This window comes from Cervus canadensis, chromosome 12 (assembly GCF_019320065.1).
Source record: "Cervus canadensis isolate Bull #8, Minnesota chromosome 12, ASM1932006v1, whole genome shotgun sequence".
Taxonomy (NCBI): Eukaryota; Metazoa; Chordata; class Mammalia; order Artiodactyla; family Cervidae; genus Cervus; species Cervus canadensis.
This window is the reverse complement of record NC_057397.1, coordinates 3,743,955-3,763,737: the sequence shown is the minus strand read 5'-3', so window position 1 is coordinate 3,763,737 and position 19,783 is coordinate 3,743,955. Positions and strand designations below refer to the sequence as shown.

Below are 19,783 nucleotides of genomic sequence, written 5' to 3'. Positions count from 1 at the left end.
CCACATGCTGCACAGCCACATTAAAAGGTTTTTCCTCCTCCTGAAATGAAATGTAAGAGATACAATACTTTGAATTTTTCATTTCATTTCTAAACAATGAAGGAATAAGTAATAATAAAGCAGGTAGAATCCACAGGGATATGTGTGTGTCAGTGTTGGAAGGTACGTGTTCTGACTTCTACCCCTTCCCTCCTCTCCGATGTTTGTGAGAGGCGTCCCTGTGGGCCGGACAGCCGTCCCGAGCGCCTCCCTCCTCCTGGGAACGCGTGCCTGGCCCAGGTCGGGTGGGAGGCCCTCCTCGGGGCTCCTGTGACCTCCCGCCCCCCCACCCCAGTCTGTCTGTCCCGTCCTGTGCTGGCAGGGTGCACCGGAGAGGGGCCTGGGCTGTCCCGGGTCCTGCTCAGGCGCTGACACGGGGCCCTGATGGAAACAGGCACCTGTGTCCTCGGGTATTCTCCCCCCACCAGCCTTCTGCTCCTCTGTCTCAGGCAGTGTGTTCCGTTCTACCTGGCATTCAGGAAGCTCCAGCAGCTAGCCTTCATCCAAACCTGTCAGACCTGGAAACCCTTCTGACCGGCACGAGCCCCCTTCCCTTCTCTGCGGTGTCGCGGGCGGCGTGAAGGCCGCGCTGGGGCCCGCTCCTCCTCCTCCTCCGATACTTCGGGCCCCCTGAGAGCTGCACAGATTCTCTAGACCCCAGACCTTTCTCCTTAGTGCCTCATGGGAACCCATTCCTGTAAAGCTCCCCTGCACTCCTCAGGCGCACCCCTGGGCTTCTCCTGGGCTTTGCATCCACCGTGTGAGTAAACCCATCAAAGCAATCACGTCTTTATACCTTTATTTTCAATTAAAAAAGTAATAATACTTTGCTGGAAAAATGTTAAAACAATATACAGTGAGGAAGGTACATCTCCCTAACCATCCCTCCGAGATCCCAGAAATACTAAAACTGAATCCAGCCTCTGAGCCCCAACACTGAACTAAATCTCAGGGACAGAGTTTTGGGTGGAGTAGGAAAGAACAGCTTTATTGCATTGCCAGGCAAAGGGGACACAGCGGGCTAATGCACTGAACATCCGGTGTCTCGACCTGGAGGGGTATTGAGTTCAATAGCAGTGGTTCAAAAAGGACGCCAGCAGCTCGTGGACGTTCTTTGGATTGGTTGGTGGGGAGGTGAGTGGGCATCCTCATCATCACGCTTATGACTCCAGCCCACCTGGGGTCTGCAGTGCTTCTGGGCAGCGTACCATTAACTCCTCTCACCTGGTAGGAATGTTAGTGTCTGCAAAGCAGCTCAGAGATACTGTTGTGACGCTGTGTATCCCTTGAAGGGGAACCAGGACCCTGCAGGAAGGCTGCACTGTTGTTTCCTTTGACTGTTCCTCGCTTGTCTGTGCACCTCCTTCCTTCCCTGATTAGCAGCTAGCTGTCTGAACCTGCCTGATGGAACTCAGGGAAGGTCATGGAACGAAGCCCATTTTCTATAATGAAGCAAAGAGGAAGACAGAAAGACGTTTGTGCCCAGAAGCCCCATAGGTCCTGCTCAGCTTCAGTATCACTGCTAACAATTAAGTGTGTTCCTAGACATTTCTATATGCATATATGAGCATATAAACTCTCTGTTGTCCTGTTATTTAGTAACAGAACTGTCAGCACTATATGAATAGCCTGCCACTTCACTACCAACATGTCTCCATTCTTTTTATTGTCTGTATTTCATTCTATGGGTAACTCTTAATTTATATAACCTTTTCTTTCCTGATGATATATATCTTCTCTCCAGCTTTGTGTCATTATAAACAAGGTTACAGATAAGGTTTACATAAAATCCATCATTTTAAAGTGTATAATTCAGTGGTTATTAGTATATTTACACTGTAATGCATCTCAGCCACCTCAGAAACCCTGTACCCATTAAGAAGTCGCTCCCATGGTTTGCCATTTCCTTCTCCAGGGGATCTTCCTGACCCAGAGATTGGACCCATGTATCCTGCTTTGACAGGTATATTCTCTACCTCTGAGCTGCCTAGGAAGCCCTAGCAGGGGCTGGGGGAGGGGCTGATGGAGAATGACTATTAGAAAATATGGGTTTTCTTTGGTGGATGATGAAAATATTCTAAAACCAGACAGTGGTGATAGTTGGACAACTCTGCAAATGTGTAAAAATCACTGAATTGGACACTTTTAAACTTAAGGATGAATTTTATGGTAGGTGAATTAACATCTCAGTAAAAGTACGATTACCAAAAAAAAAAGTCACTTTCAGTTTTCCTTTCCTCTATACCTTGGCAACCATTAATGTACTTTTTTTCTCTTTGGGTTTGCCTTTTTTGTAAGTTTCATACGAATGGAATCATGTAATATGTAGTCATTTGTGCCTGACTTCTTTCAGTTAGCTTGTTTCCAGGTTGTAGTCTGTATCAGTGCTTCATTTTTTTTTTTAATGGCTGAATAAACTTTCATTGTATGGACTAGCCACATTTTGTCCCCCCATTGATTTGCTGACAAACACTTGAGTTATTTCTTCTTTCTGACTATCATGAATCATGCTTCTGTAAACACTTGTGTAGGAGCACTTGTGTAGATGTAGAAGAATTTGTGTAGAAGCATGTGTATAGATACAGATTTTTATTAATTTTATACCTCGGAGTGGAATTGTTGGATCATAGGCTAATTCTGTGTTTCACTTTTCGAGACGAGGGCTGCAAAACCGTTTTCCAGCCAGATGAAGCCCTGGACCATTCCTGTTAATGTCTGTTCCTGTTAATATACGAGGGATCCGATTTCTCTGCAGCTTCCCCAGTACTTGTTACTTTTCCTGTGTTTGATGCTAGCCATCCTTGTGGGTCTGGGCTAGTATCACACTGTGGTTCTGATTTGCATTTTCTTGGTAATTAATGATAGTGAGCACTTAGGTCTTCCAGGTATATGTTTCACTTCTGTATTCTATTTCATTGTTTCACTCCTGTCTTTATCATTTCTGTTCTCTGCTTGCGTTGCATCTAGTTTGCTTCTAGTTTTTCTAGTTTTTTAGCTGGAGGAGTAGGCTCCTGGTCTCTTTCTTCTTTATTTAACATTTACAGCTTTAAATTGGCCTCTAAGCACTGCTTTTGCTGCATCTCATTAGTTTTGGTCTGTTGCGTTTTTCTGCTTTTCCGTCTCAGTGAATTTTCTAATTTCCCTTATGATTTCTTTTCTGACTCATTATTTATTTAGGAGTGCCATTTAATTTCCATTTATCTCTGAATTTCCCAAATTTCATTCTGCTCTTTTCTTTTTTTTTTTTTTAATTTTTATTTATTTATTTACTTAGGGCCGCCCTGGGTCTTCACTGGTGCAGGCAGGGGCTGCTCCCGGCCGTGGTGCTCGGGCTCCACAGTGTGGCGGCTTCTCCTATTGCGGGGCACAGGCTCTTGGGTGCACGGCTTTCAGTGGTTTTGGTGCTTGGGCTTGGTTGCCCTGTGACATGTAGAATCTTCCCGGACCAGGGATCAAACCTATGTCCCCTGCACGGGCAGGCAGACTCCCAACCACTGGACCACCAGGGAAGTCCTTCTCTTTGTTTCTAACTTCAGCCCTTATAAACTTACTGAGACTTGATTTATGGCTGATCATTGTGATCTAACCTGGAGAATGTCCCTTGTGCACTTGAGAAGAATTTGTATTCTGCTGTTGATGGGTAGGCATGTCCTATGTGTGTGTGTTAGGTTTTGTTGGTTTATACTATTGTCATGTCTTCTATTTCCTTGCTGGTGCCCAGATTTTATAATTGAGGAACATGTGTTTCAGAGAGTAGAGGAGTTAAAACAGCATACTCAAGGTCATCTAGTTCAAGGGTCCCCAACCTCAGAGTCTGATTCCTGATGATCTGAGGTGAAGCTGATGTAATAGCAATAGAAATAAAGTGCATGATAAATGTAATGAGCTTGAATCATCCCCAAACCATTCCCGCCCTCCCCAGTGGACTCTGGTTCGTGGAAAAATTATCTTCTGCAAAACCACTCCCTGGTGCCAAAAAGATTGGGAACCGCTGCTCTAGTAAGTTGGAAAGTGAGATTTGTGCACGTCATGTCTGCGTGTTTGTTGGGCTGCACCGCACAGACCCACACGCCCTGTACTCGCCCAGTTTCCAGATCCAAGGAAGAGCCTGGAGTCAGCAACAGAGGCATCGGTGGTTTAATGGATGGGGGTTTGCATGTCTGAAGCAGGGCCCTGGAGTGACGCGTTCCTGTGTGCGGCGGACAGCGGGCAGGACTCAGGGGCAGTCTTCACTTCTGAGGGGAAGGGAGATGACCAGTAGTAGGGGAGTTGATGTCGGTGGACTCATTAGTTACCAGGGAAACTGGTAGAGTGGCATGCCACTCACCGCCGCTCTGATAAGCTCTCATTAGCTGGGGTGGGTATAGATGAGGGTCACTGACGTCAGGAGGGTGTAGATGAAGCCACCGTGGTCGGGCAGGGGATGGACAGAGAACAAGGGAGCAGCTACCTGGAGAGGCCTGGCCACGCACTGCGCCCCTCCACACCCCGAACGACCCTCACAGTCCTGGTCAGTCCGTCTTCTGCGATATTCCCGGGGTCAGGTGTGCTGGAGGCGCTGCATCCGGATGCTACAAACAGTACAGACAGCAGCAGCCAGAGTGTCAAGAGGAAGGCGTCTAGTATGCTAAGGACGGTCCTTCATCACAGTGTGGGCAGATTCTGGAGCTTACAAGGTCAATGGCTGCCGCGCCCTGGCCATTACGAGGAAAGTCAGGCCACCCTGGTCCTCTCACACACCCAGAGCCACCCCCACGGGGAGGGGGAGGCCCAGTTTTAATGGAAGCATCCTGGTGGCCTCGCCAGGAGTCAGCAGTCACGGGACAGGTCTGCCAGCCCGTGTTATGTTGGGTGCCATTAGAGGTGCACCCCTTAGGTCTTTCCAAACAGAAAACAGTTAATCCCATTCCACTGCAGACAGCCCAGCCCGGGGAACTCACAGGCGGTCAGTCATACGGTGACCCTTACCGATGGGGGTCCTTCTGATGTACTGGCCCATGGGACAGGAAGGTGGTGGGTCTTTCTCCACCATGGATGGTAGTCTCCATGTAGGCACAGTAGCTGGTTGACTTTTCATGGAAGCCCAGAGGAGGAGGAGGATTGTGTCTCACTGGAGACCCAGCAGTTAGACTCATTTCACAGGGGGGCGGGTTGCTGCTCGGTCCTCGAATAGACTTCCTCCCTCAGACTAGGGACGAAATGTAAGACACCCGGCAAGTCCCGCACAGGGGAGAGCATGAGCATTAAGCAAACACAAGCAGCGACCCCAACTGAGATAATACCACCTCTGGCTTTTGAACCCACCTGCCAACACAGGAGACCTAAGGGGTGCAGTTTTGATCCCTGGGTCGGGAAGATCCCTTGGAGGAGGAAATGGTTGCCCACTCTAGTATTCCTGACTGGAGAACCCCATGGACAGAGGAGCCTGGTGGGCTATGTTGCATAGCATTGCAAAGAGTTGGACACGACTGAAGCGACTTAGCACGCAGTTTGCGGTTTAGCTCAGAAAACCCTGCAGTAAAAGAAGAACATGTCTAAAATCCCATATACAATGGCCACCAGTTTTTACGTTGGATGTCTGAAGCACGCTACTCCATTTTAGCTTTCTAATGCATTCCTTTCCTCAATGGCCAAAATGAGTGTGCAATATAAGTCTGAAAGGCCACAAAGCAGGCTGCTCTGGTCCATGAAGCCGAAGTTAAACCATGTATTAGCCAGAATGACTTCCTCATGCCTTGGTACATGCAGATTTTCCATTGTTTCCCCTTTTGATCACAAATCTTCCAATAGAGAGCACTGATGATCAAAAATATTCGTCCTGTGATGCTGGGGTGCTAGCTCCCACCCCTGGTTCAGATCAGGTCCCTCGGTTCTAGGCCTCCTTTATATTCACGTGGTCGTTCACGCTGGGGAAAGGCTAACCAGATCTCGTGAACAGACTCAGAGGTGTGTTATCGGGGAAACCCTTCTTTATAGGCTCTACATTTTATTCCTTATACTCGATTGTCATTGTGCTTGTGCCTTTAGCAGCAGACCTGAAGAAACAGTGTCACACTTCGTGAGCAGTTATACTCTTTGACAATTTCACTAGATAATTTTCTCTTCATCCCTAGGTGGCTCAGTAGTAAAAATCCGCCTGCCAACACAGGAGATGTGGGTTCAATCCCTGGGTCGGGAAGATCCCCTGGAGTAGGAAATGGCAACCCACTCCAGTACTCCTGCCTGGAGAATTGCATGGACAGAGGAGCCTGGTGGACTACAGTCTATGGGGTCTCAAAGAGTCAGACACAACTTAGTGATTAAACAAAACACATCAAGACAAAAGTATGGCTAACACAATAACTTTCATAAATACAATGTATTAAGACCTCAATTAACAAAATTAGAATTTAATATCCACTGAAGTATAACAGTCTTCTGTCTAAAATGATCCTCATCTCCACCAAGGACAGCCAATTAAAACCAATCCATTTGCAAAATAAATCTGGTCAGTTGCCCACATAGGCTCCTCTGAACTGGTTGAGGGGGGAATGAAATCCTCAAGAGTTCTCATTCCCAAGACGTGGTTATTTCTAGAGTTTATCTAAAAGCTCTTATTCTCCTTTACTCTTAGAGATCACAAAAGGCTAACGTTCCAGAGAGCCCAGGTAGATCATTTTCATTTTGAAGGCATAAGAGAAATACCAGTCCCTCCTAGAAAGCTGCCTTGGGTGCTGTGTGCCCAGTCCAGTTCCTCCTCGAAAGCTGCCTTGGGCGCTGTGTGCCCAGTCACTTCCCTTCTAGAAAGCTGCCTTGGGTGCTGTGTGCCCAGTCACATCCCTCCTAGAAAGCTGCCTTGGGTGCTGTATGCTCAGTCACATCCCTTCTAGAAAGCTGCCTTGGGTGCTGTGTGCTCAGTCCAGTCCCTCCTAGAAAGCTGCTTTGGGTGCTGTGTGCTCAGTCCAGTCCCTCCTAGAAAGCTGCCTTGGGTGCTGTGTGCTCAGTCACATCAGCCCCTTTGTGACCAGGGGCCAGGGAGCAAACTCATGTCTCCTGCACTGGCAGGCAGATGCTTTACCGCTGGGCCACCTGGGCAGCCCAGAATGCCATCGATAGCTTAACCAATGACGAAAGGCTCACCGTGATACAATAGCAGAACCGTGAAGAGGCCCCTGTTCTCCAGAGCACCTGGCAGCCCCCATTCAGCAAGATCAGCCTCCCTGGGATTTCCCTGTAACTCCAGAGCACCACCCTAGCGAATAGACCCTCAGACTTTACATCCCCCGTCCTGTATTTCCCAACATCTTGACATCTCAGTGCTCACGGAGTCTCCTGGCTGTTCTGCCAGTTTTTGGGCTGCACCTGCTTGACCCAAGTACAAGCGCAAGACCCAATGAAGAGCCTGGGGTCAGCAACAGAGACTTCGGTGGTTTAACGGATGGGGGGCTTACACGCTGAAGCCGAGTCCTGGAGCGACACCCCACCACTTGCAGCGGACGGTGGGCCGGACATGGTGGCGGCCTTTGCTCCCCAGGGGAAGGGGGTGTTGTCAGATACAGGGGAATCAGTGTCAGCTGGGCTCATTAGTTACCAGGGAAACCAGAGGGGCGCGCCCCTCACCACCCCTTGGATGAGCTATCATTAGCTGAGGCCTGGGGCAAGTATTGGGCTGGCCCAAAAGTTCACTGTTACGGAAAAACCAGGATGAACTTTTTGGCCAGACCAATACAAACGAGGGTCACTCCTGTTAGGAGGGTATAGACGAAGCAGGCTGGTCGGGCAGGGGATGGGCAGAGAGCAGGAGAGCAGCTGTCCTGAGAGGCCTGACCACGGTGTTCTTGTGGCACTTGGGGCATAATCAGATTCTTACCACTGAACTTTTAGAAGTTATTTTCCTTCACTTACTAATTCACTTTTGACTTAAATTCTTCTTGCATACATTTTCTGTTTGTGTGTGTGTGTGTGTGTGTGTGTGTGTGTGTGTACTGGAAAGTTAGTTGCCTGTGTAATTTAAAAAAGTATTTCTTAAGATTTTAATTAGACTTAGACTGTTAACATGAGAGCATTTCTTCAAAAGTCTTTCATTAAGAGCCCCAAGTCTTTCCTTCCCTCTTTGTCCAAGTCCATAAAATTTGAGACTTCTGGAATCTTAGTTTCCTCTCTAATGATTTTCATTCGGGTTTAACTTTCACAATTCATTTTATGTTGAGAGATGCTTGCAACGGTTTAATTAAACCTCTAACTGGGTAGTAATTGATTTATTATTTTGGCCTCCCTTTATAACATGAAGCTTCCTAAGTCCTCTGGTTTATTTTATAGCCTTTTAATCTCTTTTGCTCATGTTGGAAGTGGTCTGCAAAAGAACTTTTCGTTTTTTTCTCCCTTCCTCCTAATCAAATCTCTGACTCTGCTCCAAGAAAAAAATTCCCTAATGGACCAAGTTTATTCTTCCTCTTGTGTGTTTGTATGAGTATATAAGAGAATGTGTGCATGTGAATGTATGGTTGTATCTGTGACTGTGTGGCAGTGAGTGTGTGTGTGATGGGTGAGTGTGTGTGTGATGGGTGAGTGTGTGTGATGGGTGAGTGTGTGTGATGGGTGAGTGTGTGTGTGATGGGTGAGTGTGTGTGTGATGGGTGAGTGTGTGTGTGATGGGTGAGTGTGTGTGTGTGTATGTGATGGATGGGTGTGGGCCTGATGGGAGTGTGTGTGTGATGGGTGAGTGTGTGTGTGATGGGTGAGTGTGTGTGTGATGGGTGAGTGTGTGTGATGGATTGAGTGTGTGTGATGGGTTGAGTGTGTATGTGATGAGTATGTGTGTATGTGATGGATGGGTGTGGGTCTGATGGGAGTGTGTGTGTCATGGGTAAGTGTGTGTGATGAGGTGTATGTATGTGATGGATGTGATAGGTGTGTGTGGGTCTGATTGGAGTGTGTGAATGTCGGCCTGATGAGAGTGTATGTGTGATGGGTAGGTGTGTGTGATTGTGTGTGTGTGAGAGAGAGATGAGTGAGTGTGTGTGATGGGTGAGTGTGTGTGTGATGGGTGGGTACAGGTTTGATGGAAGTGTAGGTGTGATGGTGTCTGTGATGAGTGTGTGTGTGTGGGTGTGGGTGTGTGTGATGTGTGTGTGTGAGATGGGAGTGTGTGTATGGGTGTGTGTGTGAGATAGATGAGTGTGTGATGGGTGAATGTGTATGTGATGTGTGGGTGCAGGTCTGATGGGAGTGTGTGTGTAATGGGTGAGTGTGTGTGATGAGTGTATGTGTGTGTGTGAGAGATGGGTGTGTGTGTGTGTGTGTGTGTGAGATGGGTGTGTGTGATGAGTGGATGGGTGTGTGTGTGTGATGGGTGAGTGTGTGTGATGAGTGTATGTGTGTGTGAGAGAGAGATGGGTGAGTGTGTGTGATGGGTGAGTGTGTGTAATGGGTGAGTGTGTGTGATGAGTGTATGTGTGTGTGTGAGAGATGAGTGTGTGTGTGTGTATGTGAGAGATGGGTGAGTGTGTGTGATGGGTGGGTGCAGGTCTGATGGGAGTGTTGTGAGATGGATGAGTGTGTGTGTGCACGCTTGTTCATCCTGGTGGAGGTGGGGACACTGGGCTTACCCTAGGAGGAATTTACGTGGGTCTCCTGAGAGCCGGATTCCGGTTCTGCCTTCACTCCCCCTTTCGGATGTTCAACAGGAACTCTTCTCCCTTCCCTCTCTTCCTTCTCCCGCCTTCCTCCCTTCTTGATCTACCCCGTAACTGCCCCTGCTGTCTGCCTGGGCGCTGACACCGTCCACTGTCTCTTTGTTCCTGGGCTCCTGGGGAGGCTGACTGTCAGGCCTGGCAGAGTTAATGCCCCACGATTTTCCTAAATTCTTGAGCTGGCGTGACTGGAGGTGGAGCTGCAGAACAGGAGCTGAAGGGCTGGCTTTACCCTTGTTTCCAGGCAGAGTGGAATTTGTACTCCCTAGTTCTGTACTGGCCTTTTCTGTGTGTGAGATGTTTTAAAATGAAGAAATCGAGGAGAAAGCGCCTTAATGAACAAGAATGTGTGTACGTTGAGAAATCGCAGGATCTCACAGTGGACAGGCTGGGAGGGTAATAGTGTCTTCAGAGACGGCCCAAGTCAGCATATTCATGACTGGAGCCCGCATAAGGAACCGTTGCCATTTATCCTTCACTTCTTAAGTGCTCTGCTCGGCATTGTAATGGGCTGCTTTTTATTTAATAGCGACTTTTTATAGAATAGCGGTTTCGTATTTATCTTTTGTGTTAGGCACTGAGGCTGGGGGGCCAGTTTCCACCCTGGTGGTCCAGTGGACAAGACTCCACCCTCCCAATGCAAGGGGCCTTGGGTTCAATCCCTGGTCAGGGAACTAGATCCCGCATGCCGCAGCTAAAGATTCCACATGCTGCAGCTAATACCTGGCACAGCCAAATAAAATAAAGTCAAATATTAAAATAAAAGATATATAGTCTTTACTAAAAAAAGAGAGAAGCTGAGGCTGGTGGATTTGGACCAGGTCGGCTTAACTCCCGGCCGCTGTTCTCGGCAGTGCGGGTCTTGGTTTCGTTACCGTCTCCAGAACGGACCTGAGGGCCAGGTGGCTCAGCAGAAAGACCTGGGCAAGGAAGAAGGAACCCAGGTCCCAGCCTCGCCCAGTTCAGCTGCAAGTTCTGGAAAATGTGCCAAGTCCCTCGAACCTTTGGGTCCTTGATTTCTTCTCCCATTGAGGAGTTACATTTGCTGCATCTATCTCAAGGTTTTTATGAAGATAAAAGAAGATAGTAGCTGGGAAAGTGCCTCACAGACTTGAGTGATGTACAAATAAAGGACTTATGTTATTAGATGGTTGATAATGTCGAGATTTTTTTTCATAATGCTCACGTTGTCCTTTGATTAAATTTAAACAACTCCAGCTGACTCTTTCTGTCCCTTGCTGGTTCGGGCCTTGGATCTGCAAGGGTAATTTTCTGACCGTGAGGAAGTTATCCCCAGACTGGATCTGAGATGGAGTCAAGGTGCACCATGGCTCACTTCTTTCTTCCTGGTGGAATCTTGGGACGTAGGAAATGACTTGTTTTCTAACTGCTTCCTTTCCTATTATGAAATGACTTTGTTCAGTAGCTCAGTTGTGTCCAACTCTTTTCAGCCCCATGGACTGCAGCACACCAGGCTTCCCTGTCCTTCATAGTCTCCTGGAGTTTGCTCAGACTCATATCCATTGAGTTGATGGTGGTACTTAACGATCTCATCCTCTGTCGTCCCCTTCTCCTCCTGCCTTCAATCTTTCCCAGCATCAGGGTCTTTTCCAGTGAGTTGGCTCTTTGCATCAAGTGGGCAAAGTATTGGAGCTTCAGCTTCAGCATCAGTCCATCCAGTGAATATTCAGGGTTGATCTCCTTTAGGACGGACTGTTTGGATCTCCTTGCAGTCCAAGGGACTCTCAAGCGTCTTCTGGAACACCACAATTCAAAAGCATCAGTTCTTTGGTGCTCAGCCTTCTTTACGGCCCAGCGGTCCCATTCGTACACGACCACTGGGAAACCACAGCTTTGACAACATGTGTTTCTTGTATGGAGACTGTGCTGTGCCTCTAGCACTGCCCCGGATCCTGTGGGACTTGAGGATGAAAAGGCAGCTCACACCTCAGGGTGTGTGATCGATGGTGGGGGAAGGGAAACACAGTCAGGAAACAGTGTGGGGAAGTTTGTACGAGTGTGTGCCTCATACGGCCCCTGGGGGATGAACCGTCTCATAGAGGATGTACTGGGATTTGAACGGGGCCTGAAGTGTTAGGATTTGCAACAGGAGTTGGATTCTGATCAGGATGCAAGAGGGGGCGCAGTACAGGTAAGTTAAAAAGAGACAGGTGTCACCTCCACGTATTTCGGGAGGCCTTGGACGTGGCCCTGAGTGGGTGGGTAGTGAGGGGAGAGAGGGAGCAAGCACAGTGCTGAGGGTGTGTGTGTTTGCACGCGCACTTGTCTGCATGTGCAGCGTTGGACCATGTGCTAAGGGGCCTGAAAAGCCAGGTCTGAGAGTCGTGGGGCAAACTGCTCAAGAACCACGGAAAGTTCTAGAGCAAGGGGGCGGCAGTGAGACAAGGGATGGAGGCCGAGAGAGAGCAGAGCGGAAGGCGGCCGCTGAGCTGGTGGGCGGGGGTCTGGGTACACCGAGAGGGGGTTTGCCAGCAGGCGTCTTTGGGGCAAAATCCGCAGAGGTCAGTGGCACCTGAATGCAGGGATTCAGGGAGGAGGACGAGGAGCCGAAGCTCCCCGCGCTGAGATGCCGTCACGGCGCGAGCCGGTAGAGGTGCCCGCGTTTCCCTTGCCCGCTTTCAGGATTCTCCGCTCTTTTGTACCACACGGGTAGCTGATGGCAGCAGTTCATTTTCGGTGCTTAAATTGTTCCAAGTTCATTTATGAAAATTTCATTTTTAGCTAGCTAATTGGTCTTGAGGATCTGAATTATGGATGCGGTCAGATGTAAGATTAGCTTCGTCACCATCATGTTAGAGGTTTTCCAAAGCTTTCAATGTCGATTTTATGTTTACTCTTTGACAGCAGATTGCACACTGCTTGTTGAGTTCATTCACCAAGGATTTGCGGGGCGCCTGCTGGGTGGGACACCGGGTCAGGTGCTGGGGGATACAGACCACTCTCGGGTCTGGCCAGCTGGGCTGCACTCCCACCGCGCTGGGAGAGGGTCGCACCCATGGGTGATGCGGCTGCAACGTGCTCTGCACGTCTCCATGGAGCGGACTCTGGGTCCCTTGCCGCGATGAGTGCCGAACCTGAAGCTGAGGTGGAGGGCACCGCTCCCGCAAGGCTTCTGCATCTGCTCAGGATTGCTGACGCCGGGCTTCCTTGGTGGTACAGTGGATAGGAATCCACGTGCCATTGCAGGGGATGCAGGTTCGATCCCCGGTCTGGGAAGATTCCACATGCCACGGAACAAGTAAAGCCCATGAGCCACAACTGCTGAGCCCGAGCTGTAGAGACTGCCACCTGCAGCTCCTGAAGCCAGCGCGCCTACAGCCTGTGCCCTGCAACCAGTGAAGCCGCCACCACGAGAGGCCTGTGCGGCCCAACACTGGCCTCAACTGGAGAAAAGTGTGCAGCAATGAAGACCCAGCGCAACCAAAGAAAAGGATTGCTGACACCTTGCAAATTTGGGGTTCCCAGGGCCACCCGCACTTTTTCAGTTAGGTACAAATTTGGGGGACCCAAAGGACTCCCTCGGGTTCACCAGTCTTCTAGAATGACTCACAGAACTCAGGAACACTCTGTACTTGGATGACAGTTCTAAACCAAAAGGGTGCAGGTCAGAGCAGGCCAAAGGCCGTGATGGCAGGTGAGGTTGGGGGCCCAGGGGGTCCCAGACGCGGGGTCTTTGGTCCTCTCCCATGCCCCATGGTGTCCTGGACACCTCTGTCTTCTTGCGGTTATATTACACAATAGGACTTAGGAGTGTTTCCAGCCACGGACACTCACCCACGTCCTTGGTGTCCAGAGTTTTTATGGAGTTTGATGATGCCCGCCTGTGTGGCTGGCCCCCAGTCTCCAGCTACCCCATGAGGTCAGACTGTGTTCAGAGGTCAGACCTGAGGTCACCCGTGTGGCCACGGGCGGAGGCCGGACCTCCGTATGGATGAAGCCCCTTCTCCACTGCACAGCTGCATCCTCAGCACGCGTCAGAGGAGGACCTCTGTCTGCAGGGCAGGGCAGGGCGTGGGGCTGGGGCTGGGCCGGCCCTCCCGTAAACTGTCCTGTAACACATGTCCCCAGCTCGGCGGATGTGACGTGTGGTGGGTGGTTTATAGCCTCTCTGCTCACCCTGCTCCTCCCGCTGTTAACTGCTGCTTCAGTAAGCCGCTGTTGTAAAGAATAATCAGGAGGGGGGTTTTGACGGCCCTGAGGTGAACGGTTTGTCCTTACGCTGCACATTCCCCTCCTCACGTCCCTCCCCAGCCTCCCGTCTGCAGCGCTGGGCCTCCTGGCCCCACAGTTGTCATCCTCCTGCTGGGATCCTGGGGCCAACAGGGGAGCCCGATCTCCAGCAAGCCCGGCGAGATGGAGGCAAGCAGCGATGGTGCATCAGTCTGGCTGCCCCGGCCGTGGAAGGCTCTGGCTTGGAGCTCTAGGTCAAGGTGGACCCGCCTTGGCCCTGCAGCTCAGTGGAAACCCTGCTTCTGCGAGAGCTCCCCTCTCTCAGCGCCCCCTCCCCATTCCGGCGGCGCCTGGTCTCTGAGTTCCTGGGGACCCCACTTCCGAGCAGGCGCCTCCGTCAGAGCCCATGTTGTCCCGCTGCGCTTCCCCTGCAGAGCCTTCCTGCCCTCCTCTCCCGCCCCTGTGGCTTCCCTGTCTGATTTGGGAGCCCAGGTGACCCCTGTAAAGGGTCTGCACGGTGACAGCAGGGGGCATTGTGGCTGATGCTTTCTTGGGCAGAACCACAGGGAGAGCAGGAGGGACCCCGAACATGTCATAATTGCACAGATGACCGTTCCCCCAAGATGGTGCTCGAACCTAGGACCCTTCCTCTGCCCTGATGTTCAGATGCAAAGACGGCTGGCTGCTGACATGCCATGCCTTGGCCAGACAGATGGCTCTCCAGAGATGGCAGGGCAGCCAGGCTGTGCCAGCCAGGGCACCCCTCATGTCGAATTACCTGAGACAGCGCTCTACTTGCCTACAACGGCAGGAGGCCCCCTCAGCCCGCTCACCCATCTTAATTCCCACCTTCCTTTGGAGATGAATGCCTTAAAAATGAATGCTCATTAAGAAGAGATAAGAGTGAGAAATGATTTGAAACTTGCTCCAAAGCAGCTCTGATGATGTCATTTAAATCCTCCGGTCTCCAGGAAACTTGAAAAATATTGTCTCTAGCCCTATAATCTTTGGCTTTAAATTGCAATTATTTTTGTCTCTTTTCCATCAGAACAATTTGGACCTAATAATTATGATGGCTTAAATAGTCGGAATAGTTGTGTAACTCATTAAGAGCGTGACAAGCTAAGCAGCCTTTGAGAACCCTTTGCAGAGACAGTCCTTAGCAAGTTTCTGAGAACTAGTTTTCAGTGGAAATGGTGGTTTCTAAGGAGCCTGGTTTGTGAACTGGAGCTGACAGTCACAGCTTAAAACCCTCCCCACTTTATGGAAGAGGCACAGTGCACAGGTTCTGATAAATTAATGTTCTTAAATCACATGGTTACAGAATCGATTGTATAATAGCACAGAGGTGCAGAGATGTTAGCACTAAATGATTGTTTGCAGCTGCTCATTTCTGGAACTGCTTCAAGCTTCCCTTTTTTTAATAAAATGTGGGAAGTGAAAGTGTTAGTCGCTCAGTTGTGTCCGACTCTTGGCGACCCCATGGACTTGTAGCCCAGCCAGGCATCCCTGTCCATGGAATTCTCCAGGCAAGAATGCTGGGGTGGTGGGTAGCCATCCCCTTCTCCAGGGGATCTTCGCCACGTGGGGATGGAACCCAGGCCTCCTGCACTGCAGGTGGATTCTGTATTACGTGAGCTCCCCGTGGAAGCAGACACATTTCCATGCTTGGAAACCGAGCGCATGGCCCACCCTATCGCCCTCTGTGACCCCACGGTGCCCTCTGGTTTCCTCCGCAGAATTTTCGGTCATGAAGAGGAAGAGAGGCAGGCCCAAGGGGTCCACGAAGAAGCCCAGCCCCGAGGAGGAGCTGGCGGAGCGCAGTGCCCTGCCCGGCGCAGACGGCTTGCGGGCCCCCGAGGAAGGGGGCAGCCTAGAGTGTAGCAAGTGCTGCCGCAAGTTCTCCAACCCACGCCAGCTCCGCAAGCACATTTGCATCATCGTGCTGAGCCTGGGCGAGGCGGAGGGGGACGCAGGTAAGAGCGCACCCCGGCAGGGAGCGCCGGCGGCTCGCACCCCCTTTTCTTAAACCAGCTGTCTCATTTGAACTTTTTTTCTTTAAAGATTTTAAAAATAATTTTATTTACTCCTTTATTTATGGCCGTGCTGCATCTGCATTGCTGCGTGGGCTTTTCTCTAGCTGTGGAGAGCAGGGGCTACTCTCTAGTTGGGGTGCAGGGGGCGCTTCTCATTGTGTTGGGGGGCTTCTCTTGTTCTGGAACCATGCTGTGGGGCCCTGTGAGCAGAGAGGCTGAGGTTAGGATGCTTGGGCCCCTGTGAGTGACCTTGATGGCCTTGACTGTGGCCGGCGCTCTTTGAAGAACATACAGGATACCAGGTGCTGCCTTCAGGTAAGAACTTAGCAAGGCTTTGGCTCTGAAGCAGCTTCTAAAAGAGGCTGAAGAGAGTGTGAGCGTGAGCGGGAAAGTCTCCTAGACAACTGTCTAGGAGGAGTGAAACAGCAAGGGCCTCTGCCATGGGCTCTGTTGTCCTCGTTTGATTCTTGCACTAGTTTCGAAGTTTTCAAAGTATGTCTAAGAATGTAGAAAGTTCTTACTGTTTTGTACCAGGCTAAGTATTTTACCCCTGGAGTGGAAATGGCAACCCATTCCAGTATTTTTGCCTGCAGAATCCCATGGACAGAGGAGCCTGGTAGGCTACTGCCCATGTCGCAAAGAGTAGGACACTCCTGAGTGACCAAGCACACACGCACATCACATGGGTTCTGGTTCAGGATGTGGGCTTTGGACTTTGGCTGCCTGGATTTGAACGGCAGCTCCAGTACTTACTAACTTTATTCTGCTTTGTTTTCCTCCTCTGTAAAATGGGAATAAAAACAACACTAGCTAATTTGGTTGCTTGGAGGATTCAATGAGACAGGACTTCCTACAGTGCTTAGAAGAACACCTGCCATTTCAAAAGCTCCCCGTACATGTTAGCTGTCATTGTTCTTCACAGCCCCACGGGCACAGTGCTCCTGCTGTCCCTCCTGGTTCACAGGTAAGAGCATTTAGACTCTCAGAAATGAGGCAGTTTATCCAGGGTCTTTTAGTTAGAAAGGGATCCTCCTGGCCTTTGAACCCAGACTGTCTGACACTGAACCCCAGTTCTTCAGTCCTAGAAACACCTCCCAACAGTGCAAGGCCCTTGGTTTGTAAAATCCTAGCACGTTAATGCTGGGAAAGATTGAAGGCGGGAGGAGAAGGGGATGACAGAGGATGAGATGGTTGGATGACATCACTGACTTAATGGACATGAGTCTGAGCAAGCTCCGGGAGTTGGTGATGGACAGGGAGGCCTGGTGTGCTGCATGCAGTCCATGGGGTCGCAAAGAGTCGTTTGACTGAGCAACTGAACTGAACTGGACTGAGCACGTTATTGAGGGGATGCACCACTTAATGGGCCCCCCAGGTGGCGCTAGGGGTAAAGAAGTCTGCCAGTGCAGGAGGCTGGGGTTCGATCCCTGGGTCAGGAAGATCCCCTGGAGGAAGGCATGGCAACCCACTCCATATGCTTGCCTGGAGAATCCCATGGACAGAGGAGCCTGGCTGGTTATAGTCCATGGGGTCGCATAGAGTCGGAAACGACTGAGGCGACTTAGCATGCTCACAGGCACCACCTAAGATTCATCAGACGTCGAGTTGGTGGCCAAGGCTCATTGCCAACACCTTTGCCAGTTGTAGAAGACACAAAGCGCTCTTTCCTTTAAAGAGCTGCTCTCAGGGTGACCACGTGCACTCTTACTAGGCTGCAAATAACAGACAAGGATGCAGGCAAGATGAGGCAGTGGGGTGGCAGCCGTGTCCAGACAGAGCTGAGCGCCCGCCGTGTGGGAAGTGGAGGCGGGGAGCCCGGTGGTTTCCGGGAAGCAGTGTCTCGCTTCAGAGCCTCGGGTGCTTTGGCAAACACGCAGAAATTCAGCAGTGAGATGGCCCGGGGAGGGAGGGGCAGGAGCTCACGGCACTGTACCCGAGGCGCTGGTTCGCAGCGCGCTTGTTCCTACTGGACGTGGTCGTGGAGGGGCTCCCCGTCCTGTCACCTCACCGCGCCCCCCCCCACCCCCGTGGCCCTCTGAGTGCGTATCATGCGCTCACCCATGCACCCCGCCGCCGCATCTCCTGCACTGACCCTTAGTGGTCGTCACGGTGCAGTCAGAGGGGCCAGCTCTAGCCCCTGTTGAGAATCTGTTCTGATTTGGTGCCTCCCCATGGCTGGCTTGTCCTGTCAGCCCCCTCTGGGAGACCACTGAGCTTTCTGCACCGCTGTGGTTAGAAATCAGGGAATTTCCCTCTTTGGTGACGTCAGATATTCCGGTTCCCTTCTCCTCTGGACTCAGGCCTAGAAGTAACTGAGAGGTTCAGTCCTGTGCGTGGGGGTCCCCTCCGCTCCCACCCAGCCCCCAGGCTGTGCTGCCCCCGGGGTTTCTTCCTGAGACCCACTCAGGTGGTGTCTCCCCCCCACTGCAGAGTGCCGGCTCCTCACCTGGGTCTGCACAGGCTTCGCAGAGAGTGTGTTTTCTGGAGCTCCGTGGCATCATCTTTCCACGAGATATGATAAGTTTTCTGTTGTTCGTGCCAACCGTGGTACATCTAATGAAATTTAGGTTATTTCCTATTATTTTTTTTGCTGTTATAAATATTCCCTTATGTACATGCGTACATTTCTATATGTGTATATATGTGTATGTGTGGATTATTATTTGTTATTTTTATAGGATAAATGCCTGAAAGTAGAACTACTGGGCCAGAAAATGTATTACATTTTGCCAGTATCCCTCCTAGAAAGCACAGCCCAGTTGAGGTTCCAGAAGTGTCCAAAAGGACCAATTGGGTGTTATCATTTGTTTTCTTTTTTAACACGTGTAATGATATAAAAAATACTAAGAAGAAACTGAAAATAGTGCACAATTTCACTGCTTAGGTATAATTTCTATTACACTGTATGTGAGTGAAGAGAGCCCTTTCTCACTTCTATGTATGTTCACATACATTTTTCAGAAATTGAGGTCATACATAATGTTCTGTGTTCTTTTTTCATGCAGTTAATGGAGCGGATAAATTTCTCACGTCAGGTATTTTTTATTCAACAAGCTGTTTTGTAGCACTTTCTGTGTTGCAGGTACTGTTCTCAGTACTTTTACGACTCTCCGCTCAATGCGTTCTCACGGCGGCGCTGTAGACACTGTTATCATCCCCGCTTTATAGACAGGAAACCGAGGCAGAGCCGTCAGGAGTCTGCCAGCATCACACAGCCCATAAGGGCCGGGGCTGTACGCTGAACTCACACAGTCTGGCTGTAGGGTCTGTGCTTTTGATTAAAATGCTCTGTTTTCTGACCAAAGAGTCAGTAAATGTAGATTTTCGTTACTTTTAAAGGCAGCACAGCATTTCACTGTGTGTGTGGGCCTTAAGTTTTCTTTCATCGGTCTCCAGTTGATTGACATTGAATACTGTTTAAAATTTTTCTCCCTGATTAAAAAAAAAGAAAACAAAAAAAGCTATACTCAGGTGTATAATCTTGAGCCTACAATTTTATTCTATTATTATTATATTTTGTACTTGTGCCTTTGTTATCTTAGGTAAATATCTAGTAATGTAATTCCCAGACTAAGAGGGCATCTTTTAGGTCACATACTGTATGATTCCATGTATATTCAGAACAGATAAATCCATAGAGACAGAGGACAGTTGGTAATTACCAGGGGTTGGAGGAGAGGGGAGGATGGGGAGAAACTGTTTAATGAGTTTTATTTTAAATGATAGGAAAGATTTTGTATCTAGATAAAGGTGGTGGTTACATAACATTATGGATGCTCTAAATGCCACTGGACTGTTCATTCTAAAATGGTTAATTTAATGTTCTGTGAGTTTTATCTGCCCGGT

General features: G+C 49.9%; 1 protein-coding gene across 2 annotated transcripts in view; it reads left to right on the top strand.

Moving 5' to 3' along the window:
• The window catches only part of ZFAT (zinc finger and AT-hook domain containing), a 140,759-nt gene that overhangs the window by 21,370 nt on the left and 99,606 nt on the right, over window positions 1-19,783 (top strand). The window contains exon 3 of one of the 2 annotated variants that reach the window (XM_043483275.1): window positions 15,641-15,877. The exons of the other annotated variant lie outside the window; for it this stretch is intronic. Coding sequence (XP_043339210.1) covers window positions 15,641-15,877 — 237 coding nt within the window. The remainder of the gene's footprint in view (window positions 1-15,640; window positions 15,878-19,783) is intronic. 2 annotated transcript variants of the gene reach the window in all.